The sequence below is a fragment of the Vulpes vulpes genome, chromosome 5 (genome assembly GCF_048418805.1).
Source record: "Vulpes vulpes isolate BD-2025 chromosome 5, VulVul3, whole genome shotgun sequence".
NCBI lineage: Eukaryota > Metazoa > Chordata > Mammalia > Carnivora > Canidae > Vulpes > Vulpes vulpes.
This window is the reverse complement of record NC_132784.1, coordinates 3,023,617-3,040,876: the sequence shown is the minus strand read 5'-3', so window position 1 is coordinate 3,040,876 and position 17,260 is coordinate 3,023,617. Positions and strand designations below refer to the sequence as shown.

Below are 17,260 nucleotides of genomic sequence, written 5' to 3'. Positions count from 1 at the left end.
TTTCAAACTTAGAGCAAAGTTGAAAGAACAGAACAATAAACATCTATGTGTCCTTCACCTAGTTCTTTTTGTTTAATCAGTTCTTAAGATACTACTCCATGTGCTTTATCATCTTTCTCCATCTATTTAATAAATCCACTTTCTGAACCACCATTTCAAAATCAGCTACCAACATGAACCTGATCCATAATTCCCCAGTATGTTTCTTCTAAGAGCAAGGATTTTATCCTATTATTATCACTCAAATAATGTGATATTATTTAATATAATCCAATTCAAAATTTCTCTAACTGTCCTCAAAATATCCTTTACAGTTGTTTTTAAATATAGATTTCAATCCTGATCACATACAGTTCTTAGTGGCCATGTCTCTGTGGTCTATTTTCTCTTTCATGACCCCAACGTTTTTGAAGGGTCCACCCAGGTATTTTATAGACAACAATCTGAATTTATCTGATTACTTCCTGATGATTGGACTCAGGTTAACCTTTCTGGCAAAACTGTTTATACCTTCTCACAGATGCCAGCTGATCACCCTGTTTGTGATGTAAAAGTGGTATAGTGACCAAATCCCACTGTTGCAAAGGTACACTTACTTTCATTTGCAATTAAGTAATCTGTGGGTGATATTTTGGCACAGTGAGAATATCCTACTTCCCCAAAATCTTACAATCAGTGGTTTTAGTATCCACTGATGGTCCTGGCCTGAATCAGTTAGGACACTGACTGCTTATAAAACAAGTGACTTCCTAATTCTATCCCTCTCCCTCCTCCTAATTGATTACTCGGTATTTTATTGTAAAAAGAGCTTTCCCTTTCCCACTCCACCACTCCAGCTGTCATCTTAATAACTTTCTTGGTCCTGAGGTACCTAGATGACTCATGCTCCTACAAGCAAGGAGTGTGTGCCCAGGACACTGGCTGAAATAACCACCTAAGGTAAGGGTGGAATTGGCTGAAAGGAGAGGAGCAGTGCAGGAAGAGTACAGCAGAGAGCGCTGTGTGTCCCTGGGGCAGATTTGGGGTGAATCCCTGCAAACACCAAGAGGACTCCTTTGTCAAGGCATCCATTACATGACCGCCCGAGTTATGAAAGGACAGAGACAATCTAATGTGCCCTCATTAGAAAGTGGCTCCTATTAGAGACTAAAATGCCTGTGTCCCCCACTAAACTCGTATGTTGAAGCCCTAATCCCCAGTCGGATAGTATATGGAGTTAGGCCTTTGAGGAATAATTAAGGTTGGTGTAGGCCATGGGGCACCTGGGTGCCTCGGTAAGCTGAGCATCTGCCTTTGGCTCAGGTCATGATAACAGAGTCTTGGGATCGAGTCCCGCATCAGGAGCCTGCTTCTCCCTCTCTTTCTGCCCTTATTGTGTGTGCATGCATAGACTCTCTCTCAAATAAATAAATAAAATCTTTAAAAAAAAAAAGTTAGAGGAGGTCATGAAGGTGAGGGGGAGCCTTGCGATGGGATTAGTACCCTGATAAAAAGAGACTGTCCACCACACCAGGACACAGGGAGAAGGTGGGCAGGCTAGCTGTCAACAAGCCAAGAAGTCTCACCAAAAACCCACCCTGCTGGACCATGAGCCATGACTTCAAGCCTCCAGAACTTTGAGAAAATAGTCATGTTGTTTAAGCTTCCTGGTCCATGGTATCTTGTTAGGCCCAAAATGCCTACTACATCTCGATGAGCTGGCCCTTCTCAAATATCTCTTTCCATCTAACAGACTCATCTATTCACCAGTTACTGAGCACCTACACTGTCTCCCCACTGTTGCTCTGGGTCTTGGGGATAAAGAGGTAAAGAAACAAAGCCCCTGCCCTGGTGAAGCCGTCATATTCCTGGCAGACACAGGTAACAAGGAAATAAACACATCACTTTAAAGTCAAGCAGTGCCAAGTGCTATGAAGAAATAGGAAGCAGGCTCAAGGAACTGGGCTAACAGGAGGAGGGATCTAACTGGAGTGAGCCATAAATGTCTGGGAGACTGTGTTCTGGGCAGAGAAAACAGCAAGCACAACAGGAGCAGGAGCATGTTTGGCATATCTGAAGAGCAACAGAAAGCTGTCAACAGCACAAGAGTCTGGACTGAGTCTGTCACTGACAAATGAAATACAATAAAACTGAGGCATAGTAAAATCTGAAACTGCACAAGATGCAAAGGTTCAAGAAATGGATGGAAGTTACACTGATGCCAAAGCCAATGGAAATGAAGCTCTTGCAGGCTAATATAAAGCCATTTCAAAGAGTGAATCCTTGGATCCCACTGAGAGAGGCCCTTAAGAAAACTAGGAGCCCTTAAATCTTTTTTAAAAACTCCCTTCTGAAAGCTGCTTTCCAGAACCCCTTGATTTCACTGCCCTGGGCTACATTATCAGCCATTCTTTTCTAACACATCCCATGAGGATGGGGGGACTGCCGACCCTGAACTCAATCCCCTGCTGGCGACAGTCGAGAGAAATGTGACAGGAAAAGCTGTGGTGGTGACGGCACGAGTGCCACACAGCACAGGCCCTGCAGTCAGCCAGCCAGGCCTGAAACCGCTCTGAAACCTCCTCCTGTCCGAGAGTCAACTGCTCTGATCCTCAGCATTGCTCCTCCTCTGTGAACTACTGACAAGAACACAGGTCTCACAATCCACTGGCACACAAATAATCATCACCAACACTGATGATTCTCCGTTTCCTCTGAGATTCGCTAATGCTTGTTTTTTATTTCTTCGACGCCTTTTCTACACCCAGCAAGGAGAGTATTCGAGCCTGACCTTGACCTAACTGAACAGCAATAATTTTCCATTTGATTTGACTGTTAAGATCTTTAGGCAATTACACAAAAACTATCTCACAACTCTTTTATTCTCAATCTAGATATGTGTCGTATTACATCATTCCTACCAAGAGAATCTGGCAACTTCTAATCAGGTCCCAGAAACTTCGTACTATACTGATCCTCACATCTCTTTTAAAAGGACCAAAAAATAAGCAAAAATAAAAAGATTTCTAAGTTGTAAAGATAAAAAAGAAGCACAAAAAGGTAAAAATGCATAATTACTTGCTTAAAGTCTAAATGCAACACCTAGAGAATGGTAGAACTAGTAATCAATATAGCAAAAGAGGAAAGAGACTTTTGTAGAACAGGTAAACAGGTCCAGGGAAGAACTAGACCCACAGAGCATCTGTCCCACCTTTCTTCTCTGCGCCCTCGAAAACGTGGGTCCTCGGGATCTCGGGGGAATCGTTCATCTCCAGGTCTGCGGCCTTCCCAAGCCCCTGGAGGGCCCCGGGCTGCTCCCCGGCCATCCCCCTCGTTGAATTCCCTGTGATCAGGTGGAAACGGAGGCCCAGGGCCCCCACGCCTCCACTTCTCTTCTTGTGGTAAAGGTCCTCCTCGCCCCTCAAATTCACGTAATCGGTGGCCAAAGCGCTTGTCCGGGTGGAAGTCATCTGGTCTGCTGAAGTCATCAGGGAAGTCGGGGTGAGGGCCACGCCTATCAGGGGGACCCCTGCAGTCCTGGCTGCCCCGGAAAGGCCCCCTCTCAGGCCCATGCTCAGGACCGCTGCTCTGCTCATGCCGCCTCTCTGACATGGGGCCCATGTGATGGTTTGGAGGGCCGCGCGAGTCACCTAAAGGAAACAAAGCTGATTTTTACCTTGTCTTCTAGGAATCCTGCCAACACAGGTCTGATTTTCTGCATCTTAAAGTCTCAGAATGCATTCTTGTATTTAGAATGTTTTTCGTCCTTAGTTTACAAAATACTTAGGAAACAAATCCCTAGTGCATCATCTAATGGAAGAACACAGGTTTGGGGGTGCAGATTTCAACCTTATCACTCACTAGCTAAGCACCTCCACCTGGGGCAAATTGCTAATCTCATTTGAGATTACTCACTGCTATGAGGATTAATTCAGAAAACGTGCGACAGTCAGAAAACGTGCGCCTGTGACAGTCTCACAGGCATAAGAATGAGCATCCCTTCCCTATCCCCATTCTCTCAGTGACTCAGTGACTTCATTAGGCCTGCTCCACCACACCCAGGAAGGAGACGACAGAGAAAATTCATGCTGCCAGGCAAGAAAGCCAAGCACAGGGAATTCACCTCTGCATCTGAAAAGGACTGCAAAGCCCATCACAGGGCACTGCAGCTACATCGCCACCATCCCTGATGTGGCCCCTTTAGCCTCTAGCTCATTTAACTTGATTAGTTAACTCACACTTTCTTTTTTTTTTTAAGACCAGGAATACTTTATTCAAACCCATCAGAGACATGGACAGCTTGGGTCTGTAACAAAGCACACTTCAATTCTTAACAAAATCCTCTGTAAGGCACATGGAACCACGGGCCTCTCTAATAACTGCCTGGTCACCAAACAGCCTTGCTTGTACTTCAGTTTTGGAATCATATGAACATATTTTCTGCCCCTTTGCATGAATGAATGATGTATATCCCTCACCTATAATAATTATCACCATTCTTTGCACACAGTGTTTAGAAACCCACTAAAGATTTTTTGAAAATATTTTAACATATGTATGTAATATATTCAAAGTCCAGAATAAAAACAGAAACAGGCCAATTAAACTTGCGATGGTTAATTTAGCTTACTTCTTAACCTTGAAGTGATTTGTTCTCCTGTTACTATACCGCCATTGGCATAGTATCTATTGGAAATGTGTACCTATTTTGTGTCAACATACAACCCAAATCAAGCATTTTTTTGAAAGTAGGTAGCAGAGGGACCCTCTTGCTCTAAACAACTACAATTTTAAGATGAACTTCCTCTACCTGCCCCACTCATGCCTTTCCCTCCTTCTCCCTGGCAGTAAAGACAAACTTCCTCCCCTCAAGTCACAGCCAGCCAGGATTCTTTCCCTCCCCATGCCTTTCCTCTTCCCTTTCAGTTCCTGTCTTTGGGCCATTTGAATCCCATTCAATGTATGTAAAAAAAAGTTGGAAATGTCAGTATAAAAAAACACCATTAGGAGAGTTCTCTCTTCTCTTAAGCTCTTCCTATGCCTTCTGCCTCCTGGTCCTTCCCCTCATTAAACCAGTCCTCTCCATGTTGAGGAAAGCACCTTCTAAGCTTTGTTCAGTCAGTTTGCAAATATCCCAGGTCCCTTTTCTTCTGGTAAAGAGGGCCCCTCACTTCTTAGTGGGTTCCTGATAGCTTCTTCTCTGACTTTATGTAGCTTGAACTTGGTGTGATCTCAGACACAGCAAACTTTGATCTGAGGAAGCTGAACACATTCCATTTGGACTTACCTATGAATAATAATCCTCCCATTACCTCTATCTGTTTAAAAGTACCCTGGCTCCTCCAAGGAAAGAAACCCACCACTACAAATTAGAAGGGATGTGGCCACCGGTGATGGGGCGGCGGCGTTGGTTAATCCAGTAGGGGATGGCAGGGCCACTTTCTCGGCTCTCCCTTCTCCCTTTGGTCCCTGGGAGGAGAAAGAGAGGAGGAAGAGAGAGAGAGGGGTAAAGAGAAAAGGGGAAGAGCAAGGAGGAGAGGGAAATAGGTGGAGACAGACACAAGGTAGGGGAGAGGAAGAGAGGCAGGCTCTCAGTTTGTTGATAGCTGTACCTTGTGGGTAACAGACTCTTCTTAGGGTCCCCAAATTCCAAAGATGGGTTCTTGATTTCTCTTTTTCCCTGTGGGCCACCACTTCCATGCAATGAGACTATAATAAAGATTCTCCTAATTCCTTTATTGCTCCCTTTCCTAGGATGTCCTGCTTCTCCCAAAGTCCTAGGGCTGCAAAATACTAATGAGGACTTTTCTTCATCTGATAAAACGAGGGCAAAAAATGTAACATGTGCCACAGAGAGCTGTGGGCTCAGCTGATTAAAAATTAAAAAGGAGTGAAGTTCTTTGAAGTGCAACCTCCATAATACCCCTAGTTCTCTGGCTTGTGTCCTCCCTGTGACAGTGCACTGACTTGAACATCTCTGTCTCCGACCTTCCCTCTTTCCACACCACTCAGTCCTGCTCTCACTGACTCCGGCCAGCAGCCTATCACCTGCTCACTCCTGCTCCAGCCCTTCCCCTGTGACAGCAGAACACCTCAGTACGACAGGGGGCTACCTCTGCACTTTCAACTCCTGGGATTAACTCGGCTTCCAAACAGTCTCACATCTAAATACTGACAATTCTCATCTCTGCTTTCCAGAATATCAAGAACCTGATACATCACTGCATTGCTTTCTTCTTATCAAATCATGTGGAACAATATAACCAGCTAAAGAATTCAATACATGGCACAACTGGGGAGGGGGAATATTAAAAACACTATCAAAATCTCTAAATTCTTTAGCTCATCAAAAAATGTAAGTGGAAGCAGTTCAGCTTTCCAGGATGCAAACGACATGCCCTTGCACTCAGTGAGCACAGGACCACTGCCATTCCCAAGGCGTGGACGGAGCTGGCCCGCTGCCGCGCAGGGCCTGCTACTAGGGTTGTCCCGGCAGTTCCACTGCCAGCGTCTGGTAGCGAGGAGCTTAGTTACTCAGGGCAGCATTTTTGACTAATTAAAGCAAGTCTATGAAAACAATGTTAAGACAAAGCCTTTACCTGAAATGACTGTCCTCCTATTTTTCCTATAGGGTTAAAATGACCACTCTATCAATTACTTACCAATAATCTATTTATTGTAAGATTTACCCAGAAGTGGTAGAATACAATCTCTTATTCAGCCGAGCAGATATTTACCTTTGTTCGGGCCAGGTCCTTGTCCAGGGTTAAGAGGGGGGATGCGACCTTGTGCTCCCTGCTGCCCTAGGCCTGGTATCAGGGGTGGGGGGCCTGCGTTCTGTCCTTCCTGAAAAGATGTTTTTAAAGCGGGGGTGTGAAATCATAGGCTTGTGCTTTATGAATAGCAATTTTATCATCACGTGACAAGAAACACTAGGTTGCCCCAAAGCCTCCAGCAGTAAATACACAGCTAGTGACATTATAGCAAAATTGTCCTTAAATTGAGGGAAGGAGAATACTTCTCTTACCATAATAAAAGGAAACACTTATATTTTAAACCTGATAGGTTTTATTTAAAGCTAGATCTTTACCTGTGATGCCAAGTAAGAACCTAAATGGAAAGTCAGAAATTGTAACATAACACTCTGCACAAAGGAGGAACTTCTGGCAAATGTAAAGATCTGGAAATCTGCCAGGCCAGGTAAACTCTGCTTTCACACTCAGGACTCTTTTCCAGCTACAGAAAACAACCACTCCTCTCAAGAGGCTAGAGCTGGGTTTGAAGAGGCAGAAGAATATGAAAGAAGTTCGTGAGGAGACATTCACACTGGCTTTCTCCTATCACCTCCCTCTTCTCTACCTCATTTCCTCATCCTCAGCATCCTACTGCACATTCCCCGTTGAGTCGCCTGGGATCCTTTGGTCCCTGCAGAGACAAAGCTGCTCCTCTGATCCTCTTGGTCTCCATGCTCTGGAACCCCAGAGCTCACCCCAGTTTGTCCCTAAGATTATGGTTTTTTTTAGCAGCCATGTTTCCACACTGTCCAGTGACCTTGGATCAGGTCTCCTGACAAACAAATTAACTTCTTTACATAAAGAAATGCATTTAGTGACTGGCCCTACTATGAAAATAGTACAATTTCAAAACCATCAACAGCAAAATTGCTTGCGCATCCCAAACTAGCTACCTGTCCTACCTGCCTCGATAGGACGTCTAGCATTGTAGCTACACATAACTATCATACTCAATACCATTAATTTCTGTCCTCTGTTTCCTATCCCTTTCACCCAAGGACTGCTCTTGTCAAAATCTTTCACGTTATTACTTTAACACCAGAAAGCAATTCCACTAAATTAAACCAACTGAAACAACTGGTTTAAATAACTGGCCTCATGGGGGGATGCCTGGGTGGCTAAGTGGTTGAGCGTCTGCCTTCAGCTCAGGTTGTGAACCGGGGTCTGGGGATTGAGTCCCACATCGGGCTGCCTGTGAGAAGCCTGCTTCTCTCTCTATGTCTCTCATGAATAAATAAAATGTTTAAAAAATGATAATAATTGGCCTCATCAAAGTGAAGAAAGATTTCAGCACATAAAAAAATATGAGCAAAGATTTTCATCAGGCAACTCTTGAGATCTGAAATGTCTACATCATACCTTCATACTCATTCTACAGGTCAACTAAATCTTTAGAACCATTATTCTTTTCACGTATAAAATATTTTATTACTTAATAAAAACTCTTACCGAATTGTCCCAGAAACCCAGGCCTACCCTCTTGAATCTGACAAGTTTTTAATTTCAGTCATAATGTGGTAGCTAAAGTTCATCACTGTTTTTGTCCTCCCAAATGAAAGCTGTTAATTCATTACCACAGGGTTAGGGAACTGATATTGTAAACACACACAAATGCTCTGTGTATTAATAAAATATACAATACTGTACATTTTAGAGCAGTTTGGGGCAACAAACCTAGACTTATTGCACTCATCCTAAATTCTAAAAAGTGCCCAACAGATTCTGAGAATAAACTCAACTATTCTTCACTGCTGTGACACTCGCAAGTCCTGGATGATCTATGGAAGAGTAACAGAACCTACTTGTTCAGCTAGTGATTTTAATTCAGTAAAACCTATGATCATCTTCACAGGACAGATTCTTGCAGGTGTTTGAAAAAGCAAAACAGACTAGTTTTTTCACGTGCAGCATCTGTAACACATCCTCTCCAGATGGATCGAGTGCCCCTCAGTGAAGCAGTCAACATTAGCTCATTCACTTTTGGTCTACAACTGACTTCAGTGATACAAACCCAGGGGTTCAGGCCTAAGAAATACTGCCAGGACTATGAAACTGAGGAAAACAGAAACCACAGAGCCAAAGAGTGGTAAATCCACACAAGCTCATGCAGTCCTTCTCCACAAAACCTGAGCCCTCCTCACACCACTTCTCAAGCACAAGCCCAGCAAAGGAGTACTACAATTTGGCTGACAAAAACAGAATCCTCAAAAAAGGGCCAAGACAATTTCTACAGAATGAACCCTCCCAGTAAATAAATATACATGTGAGTGGAAAACAACTTGAACGGAATTTTGCCCAAAGGGTCACCATTTGAGAATGCACAATTCTGGACTCAGAGAGCTCTAAAAGCATTCACTGAGATGAAAATGGTGAGATCAGAGTCTACTGCACGCTTGTGAGTACTACTATCTTAAAGAGTAAAGCCAGCAGGCAGATCAGCCCATGAAACACCAGGCTACAAAATAAACAGCCCAGAAAGGGGGGACCTGACAAACTCACGGCCACCCCTGCTTTTTCCCCAAGGCCACCGCTCTTTCAGAGTGCGGGGACAATTGGGAACAATATTCAACTGAGAGCTGATCTTTTCTGGAATAACTTCTATTAAAAAAAATTCGTATTAAAAAAAAAAAAATTCGTATTACAATATATTTCATGGTCTGATTTATTCTCATTTCCTTCAGCCATGATGCTATTCTCAAGCCAGCATCACTACTTGAGAGACACTGTGACTGCTTCCCACAGCATCTGGAAGTGCCACCTCTGTGCAGAGCGTGTTTTCCCAATGTGTAATGCCTAGAAGTTAGAAATAAATAATACCTGATTGAAGGGGGCCCGGGGCCCATCACCTAGCAGAGCTGTTTTCTGCTGCTGGAATGGTATTGGCCCTTGAGATGGATGTGGCCCTCTTGCCGGGTTCTGCTGTCCCTGAGGTCCAGGGGGCCCTTGCATGCCACCCTGGGGTGGAGGCCCCAAAGAGCCCTGGGGCGGCCCCTGCTGACCTTGTGAGCCTGGAGGCCCTCGCAATTCCTGGGGGGGGCCCAGCATGGACCCTTGGGCTGGAGGCCCTTGCATGCCTCGCATCTCCTGAGGGCCTCGCATCTCCTGAGGGCCATGTCCCAGCAGTCCACTTGGTGGGTGAGGTCCTCTCATCTCTTGAGGCGGATGGCCCATCATCATCCCTTGGGGAGCAGGACCCTGATTTTCTCGGGGGCCTGGAGGACCCTGCATTCCTCTTGGATTCAATCCCATCAGAGGTCCCTGAGACACAGGACCTTGGATCCCTTGAGACCCTGGCCCACCTTGTATCCCATGAGGATGAGGAGGTCCTTGCATTCCTCTGGGACCAGGTGGTCCCTGCATACCTTGAGTACCAGGAGGCCCCTGAGGGCCCAAGTGACCCTGGGGACCAGGTGGGCCTTGAGGGCCTATGTGACCTTGTGGGCCAGGTGGACCCTGAGGACCCATATGACCTTGAGGACCAGAACTACCCTGTGGTCCAGGTGGTCCTTGAGGTCCCAAAGGGCCATGAGGTCCAGGATGCCTCTGCATTCCTTGGGGCCCATGCATGTCCTGAGGCCTTGGCAACCCCTGGGGTGGGCCCTGGGGCCCTTGTGGTCCCATGAATCCTTGTGGCCCCCCACCCCCCTGATGCAGTGGAGGACCTTGTGGTCCCATTTGTCCCTGGGGTCCAGGGGGTCTAAACTGTCCCTGTGGACCCGGAGGCCCCATCTGAGCCATGTTCATTGGCATCTGCTGAGATGGATGGGGCTGCTGAAAACCTTGAGGAATCTGAGACATTGGACCTTGTCCTGGAAAGGGCTGGGGTCCAAGGAGAGGGGTGCCAGATGAAGGAGGAGGCTGAATCTGCTCAGCCTGTTTCTGTGCAAGTCTTTCAATTTTAAGTTGCTGGAAAGAAAGGAAAAAAGCACACTGATAAATACACCAGAGCCCTTGAAGTTGACAATACTGCTATCACTGACTCTGTTGAGGGAGCCTCAATACGAATATAAGGCATCGACCTCTCAACACTCCAGTTAACTAGAATCCATGTAACATTCAGATATTCTAAGAGCACACAAGCTTCCAGACTCACTCTAGACTCCCTCTTTTTAAATACTGGGAAACAGCAGCCAGGATTATTTATACTCATCTTATTATATTCAATAACTTACTTTATCATTCTTGGTAACTGTCAAAGGCTCAAAAAAAAAAAAAAAAAAGAAGAGCAAACCACCTGCTCTAGAGCAGACAGAAAAAGAAAAATTATTTTATTTGTGGATAAGGCTATGTTGGCTTTACCTTTTCTATTAAAAAATGTATATTTAGGGGTGCCAGAGTGGCTCAGCTGGTTAAATGTCAGACTCCTGATTTGGACTCAGATAATGATCTCAGGATTGTGGGATCAAGTCTCAGATTGAGCTCTGCACTCAGTGCGGAGTCCACTCAAGATTTTCTATCTTCCTCTCCTTCTGCCTTTCCCCCTGTACACACTCACACTCTCTCTCAAATAAATAAATCTTCTTAAAAAATGTATATTTAACTTACGTCTATTCACTGCTTGACTGATCTGGTTTTAAAAGTCTAAGAAACAGAATTCTTTCACACCTGACACTACTATGTCATTGTATGTCAATTATACTTCAAAATTAGAAAAACAGAAAAAAAGAGTAGTGTTCATCAGACCCACCTGAGAATCCCTTCCCTTCTCCCTAAGAGCATATCAATAACAAAATGTTAACACTACTTTCTTAGATCATCTTAAACCCCCCTAAAGAGTGTTACACACCTCCAGAAGCTGTGGGTTAGTATATTGTAATGTGGCCATTTCTTGTTCAATTTCTGCTTGTGTTTTCTTCTTCTCTTCCAATTTAATGTCCTCTTTTCTGTCATTCAGTACCTCATTTGGGGCAGGAATTGGAACTTTATTTTGCATCCAAGCCTTGGGAAAGAAGAGAATATTAAAATATACCCTAAGTGTGTATATTTTAATGAGAGAACGAGAAAAACATTGTCATGTCGCTGACCATCCCAACCTGCTGAATACAAGTTGGCTCACCTGGTGTACTGCCTTTATCTCTAATGCTCCTTCTTAGCAACAAGAATGGAGTCAGGCAAGCACAATATCAGGTAGAAACTACTAACTTGATAAAAACTGTAAGCCCTTACATGTTATTAAGAATGAAAAGCCTGCCCACCCCCTTCAAAAGGGCACATGCATTTAGTGTTGAGTGAACAAATAAAGCAGAAGACAGACAAACAAAGTAGAGGAGAGTCAACATACTCTCTCTGCTCCATGCTTCTCTCTTCTCCTTCCTTTGATAGCTTGGACAATAAGAAGTAGGTGAGAATAAAAGAGCTACAAGAGTCATGACAAACTCAGAACTAGATGCAGAGCAGCAGATGGGAACTTTGTCTTAGAGTACTCCAAAGAAGTCTGTAGTACAGAAATACCTTCCACACATGAACTGATGCAAAACTCACTGGGCAGAACCTCCCAGTGCATAGACTAGGCTGCTGCTACTCACCTGCTGGAACTGAGCAGGAATAGGTTTTGCATAAGGAACTTTCTTCTGAGGAACTTTTTTCTGATCCTTTTGCATCACCTCTTCCATTCCCCAGTCTAAACCTGGAATTGTCATTTCAATTTCATTTGACTCATCTTTTCCTGTAACCACAAAAAGGATCAGTTAGCCAAGGAAATGAGAGCAAAGTGGCCATTTCATCAGTGAACACATTTTTGGAAGAATAGATTTTAAAGAATATGCAGTTTACATTTTATGCAGTTTACATAAATCATTTTGGCATTTTCAAAATAATTTAGTATCATGAAGGTAAGAAATAAGTCTACAAAAATTTTATAAAAATAAAACATACTCTTACCCATCTGCTCTTGTTCCATAGCTAATTTTAGTTGTTCTGGTATTCCCATTCCTGGAATTACTGCCAGGCTATTAGGTTCAAGGTCATCTATAAAGAGGAATACATCTATTGTCAACAGAGATTTTATAAACATAGTGGCCCAATAAAATGAATACTTTATAAAAATGAAACATACTATTGGTGATTTTATCAATCAGTAAACTATAAAAGTAAAGTTAGTTTTATATTATCTTTTCCACAACTAACAATTTAATAAGAGAATATCAGATTTCAAAGAAGAATAAATGTGTAAGAGTCTCACCATATTCTACTCCATCTTCAGACATTCCAGGCAACAGATTGAGATTATATCGATCTCGCATTTTATCACCTGGTCGATTTCGGGTCCAGAATTTGCTATTGAAATAAAAGTGATTAGAGGGGTTAAGGGTAGAGGACAGTTTCAGTGTATTTCTGGGCACTTGAGAGTACCAAGCAATCCACTGGTAAACATAATAAAGTTTTACAATGCCTTTCTTCTAAAAATTTAAAATGTCAAAAGATTTATTTTTAAAGAATTTATTTATTTATTCATGAGACACACAGAAAGGCAGAGATGCAGGCAGAGAGAGAAGAGGGTCCCTGCAGGGAGCCTCATGTGGGACTCGATCCCAGGACCCTGGGATCATGACCTGAGCCAAAGGCAGATGCTCAACCACCGAGCAACCCAAGTGCCCCTCAAAAGATTTTTTTTATAAGAATTTGAATAACAAAGTCTTACTCAATACTCTATCTTCTTCTTATTATTGCATACTTATTTATAAACCACTACAAAAATGTTCCTAAGAAGTTGGACTACAAATTAATACATTTATCTATCAATAAAATAAATATAAATCTTCATTTTCTGCTGCTCCATGAACACAGTAATTCCTTATTATTTTTTATATAAAGCTTACCTAGTATGGTCATTTGAACCTGAGCAGAGTATATGTCCAAGAGGATGCCAAGCCAGACTCCAGATCATTCCTTCATGGGCCATCTCCATCCCACCCACTTCTTTCTCTACCCTGTAATATCACCACAGAAAGAAGTCTTTTCACAAAACTTATTTTAAAAAAGATATTTTCTTTTACTGTAACACAAAGCTACCAAAGCCTGTTTCTTTGAATCTGGTCAGTTCTACATGTTTCAGGTGTATTCATTTGTCATCAGCAACATATTCTTTTTTTTTTTCTTTTTTTAAAGATTTTATTTATTTATTCTTGAGAGATAGAAGGAGAGACAGAGCCAGAGACACAGGCAGAGGGAGAAGCAGGCTCCATGCACCGGGAGCCCGACGTGGGATTCGATCCCGGGTCTCCAGGATCGCGCCCCGGGCCAAAGGCAGGCGCCAAACCGCTGCGCCACCCAGGGATCCCGCAACATATTCTTTTATTGGAGGAATATTTCAGAGGGAAAAATGCTTCAGAATGAATTCACCAATAAGAAACAAGGAAATGTGCTTTACTCTCCCTTAATGACTTCCACATGCAGAAATAGAGGTGCTAAATTTTCTATTCCAAGCTGGGTTTACAGAATTGAAAACTGCAGGAAGTCTCTGATATAGGACATTTGAATACTCAGGAAAAACACAAAATGTTATGTTTTACACTTTCGGGTACTCTCTTCATAAATTATATAACTTCTTTAAAAATAAGTATTACATACCCAACATGCCAGAATAGCAAAGAGCCATCGGACCCTCCACTGGCAAAAAGTCCTTCGTGAACAGGATGCCAGGCCACAGCTGTAAAACAAAAACATGGGGAAAGGCAAAATTATTAGGATCTCAGCACACTACAAACAGTAGTCAGAATGAGAAGCATGCCCTAGCCACTGACCTGTGGCTTCTTTCTTATGACCTCGGAAGACTTGCAGCTCTTCTTTCAGGTTTCGGATATCGAAAAGTTTACAGAGGTGGTCACGTGATGCAGTGAGCAGCCAATTGCCGTTGAGATTTAATTTCACTTCCATCACGGTGTTTTTATGGGCATGACTAGAAACAGAGTACCAAGAAAATATTTGTCAGAATACAAAACGAGTATAAATTGATACAATGGCCATTTTTCTCCAAAAGCACATGGGTCAGGACAGCAAGAGGTCTGGACATTTATTTCTGTCTCTGATTCATTTCTTCCTATTGTACTTTTAAACTGTGGTCTTGTGATGCTACATGCTTTATTACTTCTTAATGTCCATTATCTAAGTGTAGTTTTCATTAACCAATTAAAATAGCAGAGCTTCAACTGTACAGAAAACCTTATCTGTGAAGCAGGCACTTGAACACATAAATCAATATTTGATAAAGCTCATTAAATTTTCAAAGTTCAGTGACGCTCCTCTCATTAAGACAAAGTATTTAAAAAGGGCACAGGACAGTTTGAGGGTTAATTTGAACTAAAAACACAACAAGCCAAGGCCTGCAAAATGCACATCTCCAAGGAGCACTAGTCACAAGCTGTTCTATTTGGTTGTAGCCTCGGAGTTATGCAACAAGACAGCCTTGCTCCAACCAGCTTACTCTGGATTTGGCTCACTTTCCACTCAGAAGGACCAGGATACAGGGGTGTGGTCAAAAACATGTTAATAACACACTCAGTTAACTATGAATGTTGAAGGATAATAATAAAATAATATAAACTATAATAATATAAAATATAATACTATAAAATATAATAGAGATACTTTTAAAAAGACAAAACTTTATTATAAGTCTGCATCGTAAGTAAGCACCTTAGATAAAAAATGAAAACAGATTCAAAACTGGAGAGAAAACTTCTCTACAAATAGATGTAGTGAGATGGAGAGAGCTGGGCTATATCTAGTAAGTAGCACATGCCTCAGCTCCACATAGTGACAAAATATAGCATGAGGAGAGACCACAACCTAGAACAGTGAGAACTACCTTCTCCTCATCACCCTTCCTGCCCCCACCCCAAGGGATACACAAATTAAATTTAGATACATATGGCAGAACAAAAATCATATTTAATTTATAAGAAGACCCTAGGTACAAGTTCATCCGCTGTCTAACCTAGTTTTTCATGAATACATGGGAGGAGAGAAGGCTCAAACTTATAGAATACAGGCAGCCTTGTTCCCCTTTGTTTAGGAACCAAGATGGGGTTCCTATTACTTACAGTGTTGCAAGACTCTGCCCAGTCTTGGGATCCCAGAACTTGATTGGCTGTTGACTATCTTTACTTCCTGAAACAACTAACCCTTTTGTTGGATGCCAGTCTACACATTTCACATCTGCACCATGCCCTGTTGGAAACAAGTCAAAATAAAACCTAGTCAGTCATATATTTAAAGAAGTACTCCATTTTAATTTAAACCAGAGCAGACAAACTTACGAAATCTGAAAAGACTCTTGGATAGAGCAACCTCTTTTGAGGCAAAGGTGCACAGGAAGCATTTCAGTTCTGCAACTAAGCTCATCTTCTTGCCTACTTCTGATAGGCCAGTCAAAGCTTTCTGGAAGCTGCACACTATTCAAGCCTCATATTTAAAGCTTTTCATGCCATTTTTTTTTTTTTTTTGGATGATCTTAATTACTGGGCACATCAGAAAGGACAAATATCCACCATTTGTTTTGATGTGAATGCAACTGGAGGGTATTATGCTAAGTGAAATAAGTCAATTGGAGAAGGTCAATCATCATATGGTTTCACTCATATGGGGAATATAAGAAATAGGTGAAAGGCACTACAAGGGAAAGGAGGGGAACTGAGTGGGAAAAATTAGAGAGGGAGACACACCATGAGAGTTAAGAAACTCTGGGAAACAAAAAAAGGCTTTCGGAAGGGGAGGTGGGTAGGGGGTTGGGGGTAACTGGGTGCTGGGCACTTGAGGAGGGCACTTAATGGGACGAGCACTGGGTGTTATACTATATGTTGGCAAATCGAACTTCAATAAAAACAAATGAAAAAAAATTAGTGGGCACTATTTTTGTCATTCACGGTAGTTTCCCCACTTTGCAGTAGTCCTTATAGATCAAAAGTCCTAAATTCAGTTTCACGTGCCAGTGCTTTCTAGATGTGGTAGTAGGAAAAGTATTCATTCCATCTTTTGGACGGAATCCATTTACTGAAATGTAAAACAAGAAAACCAATCCCTGCTTCATTCACACACATGCCAGATGATATGATGGTAAGAGCTACTCTGTTGAGTGCTTACTATATGTTAGACCATGTACTGAACACTTACAAATACCACTTCTTTAAATCCTCACAAAATCCTGAGGCATTATCATTATAGCCATGCTGTAAGTGAAAAAGAGAAACAGAAGGACTGCAAGGGTTAAATAAGATGTCCTAGTTTCCAAAGCTAGTCAACAAGAACAGGAGCTGGACTCTGAACCTGGCCTACAGGATTCCAAAAGCACTGTGCTAGAGCATGAGGTCACTTCACAAAAGGAACACATTAACTGATACTAAAAATCACAAAAGTGAAAATCAGAACTTACGGAACTGAAAGAAGTAAGATTTTTGAAAAATCAGTGCTATCCAGAAAAGGCCTCAGGAACATTTTATATAGCAAATACACTACAAAGCATGTGAAGAGTGAGGTGAAAAGTATTTGAA

At 42.6% G+C, this 17,260-nt stretch overlaps 1 protein-coding gene across 4 annotated transcripts in view; it reads right to left on the bottom strand.

Annotated features, from left to right (window-relative positions):
- Positions 1 to 17,260, bottom strand: part of WDR33 (WD repeat domain 33) — a 110,493-nt gene that overhangs the window by 5,333 nt on the left and 87,900 nt on the right. Inside the window, exons 8-19 of one of the 4 annotated variants that reach the window (XR_012001469.1) lie at positions 15,815 to 15,941; positions 14,516 to 14,670; positions 14,343 to 14,421; positions 13,592 to 13,702; positions 12,955 to 13,049; positions 12,654 to 12,740; positions 12,299 to 12,438; positions 11,560 to 11,712; positions 9,591 to 10,679; positions 6,717 to 6,825; positions 5,340 to 5,448; positions 3,191 to 3,629 (exon numbers count right to left, since the gene is read on the bottom strand). Coding sequence is in view for 3 of the 4 variants with exons in the window: in XM_026015680.2 (XP_025871465.1) it covers positions 3,191 to 3,629; positions 6,717 to 6,825; positions 9,591 to 10,679; positions 11,560 to 11,712; positions 12,299 to 12,438; positions 12,654 to 12,740; positions 12,955 to 13,049; positions 13,592 to 13,702; positions 14,343 to 14,421; positions 14,516 to 14,670; positions 15,815 to 15,941 (2,584 nt within the window). In the remaining variant the exon portion in view is untranslated. The remainder of the gene's footprint in view (positions 1 to 3,190; positions 3,630 to 5,339; positions 5,449 to 6,716; positions 6,826 to 9,590; positions 10,680 to 11,559; positions 11,713 to 12,298; positions 12,439 to 12,653; positions 12,741 to 12,954; positions 13,050 to 13,591; positions 13,703 to 14,342; positions 14,422 to 14,515; positions 14,671 to 15,814; positions 15,942 to 17,260) is intronic. The other 3 variants (XM_026015680.2, XM_072757465.1, XM_072757464.1) reach the window with 3 other exon arrangements.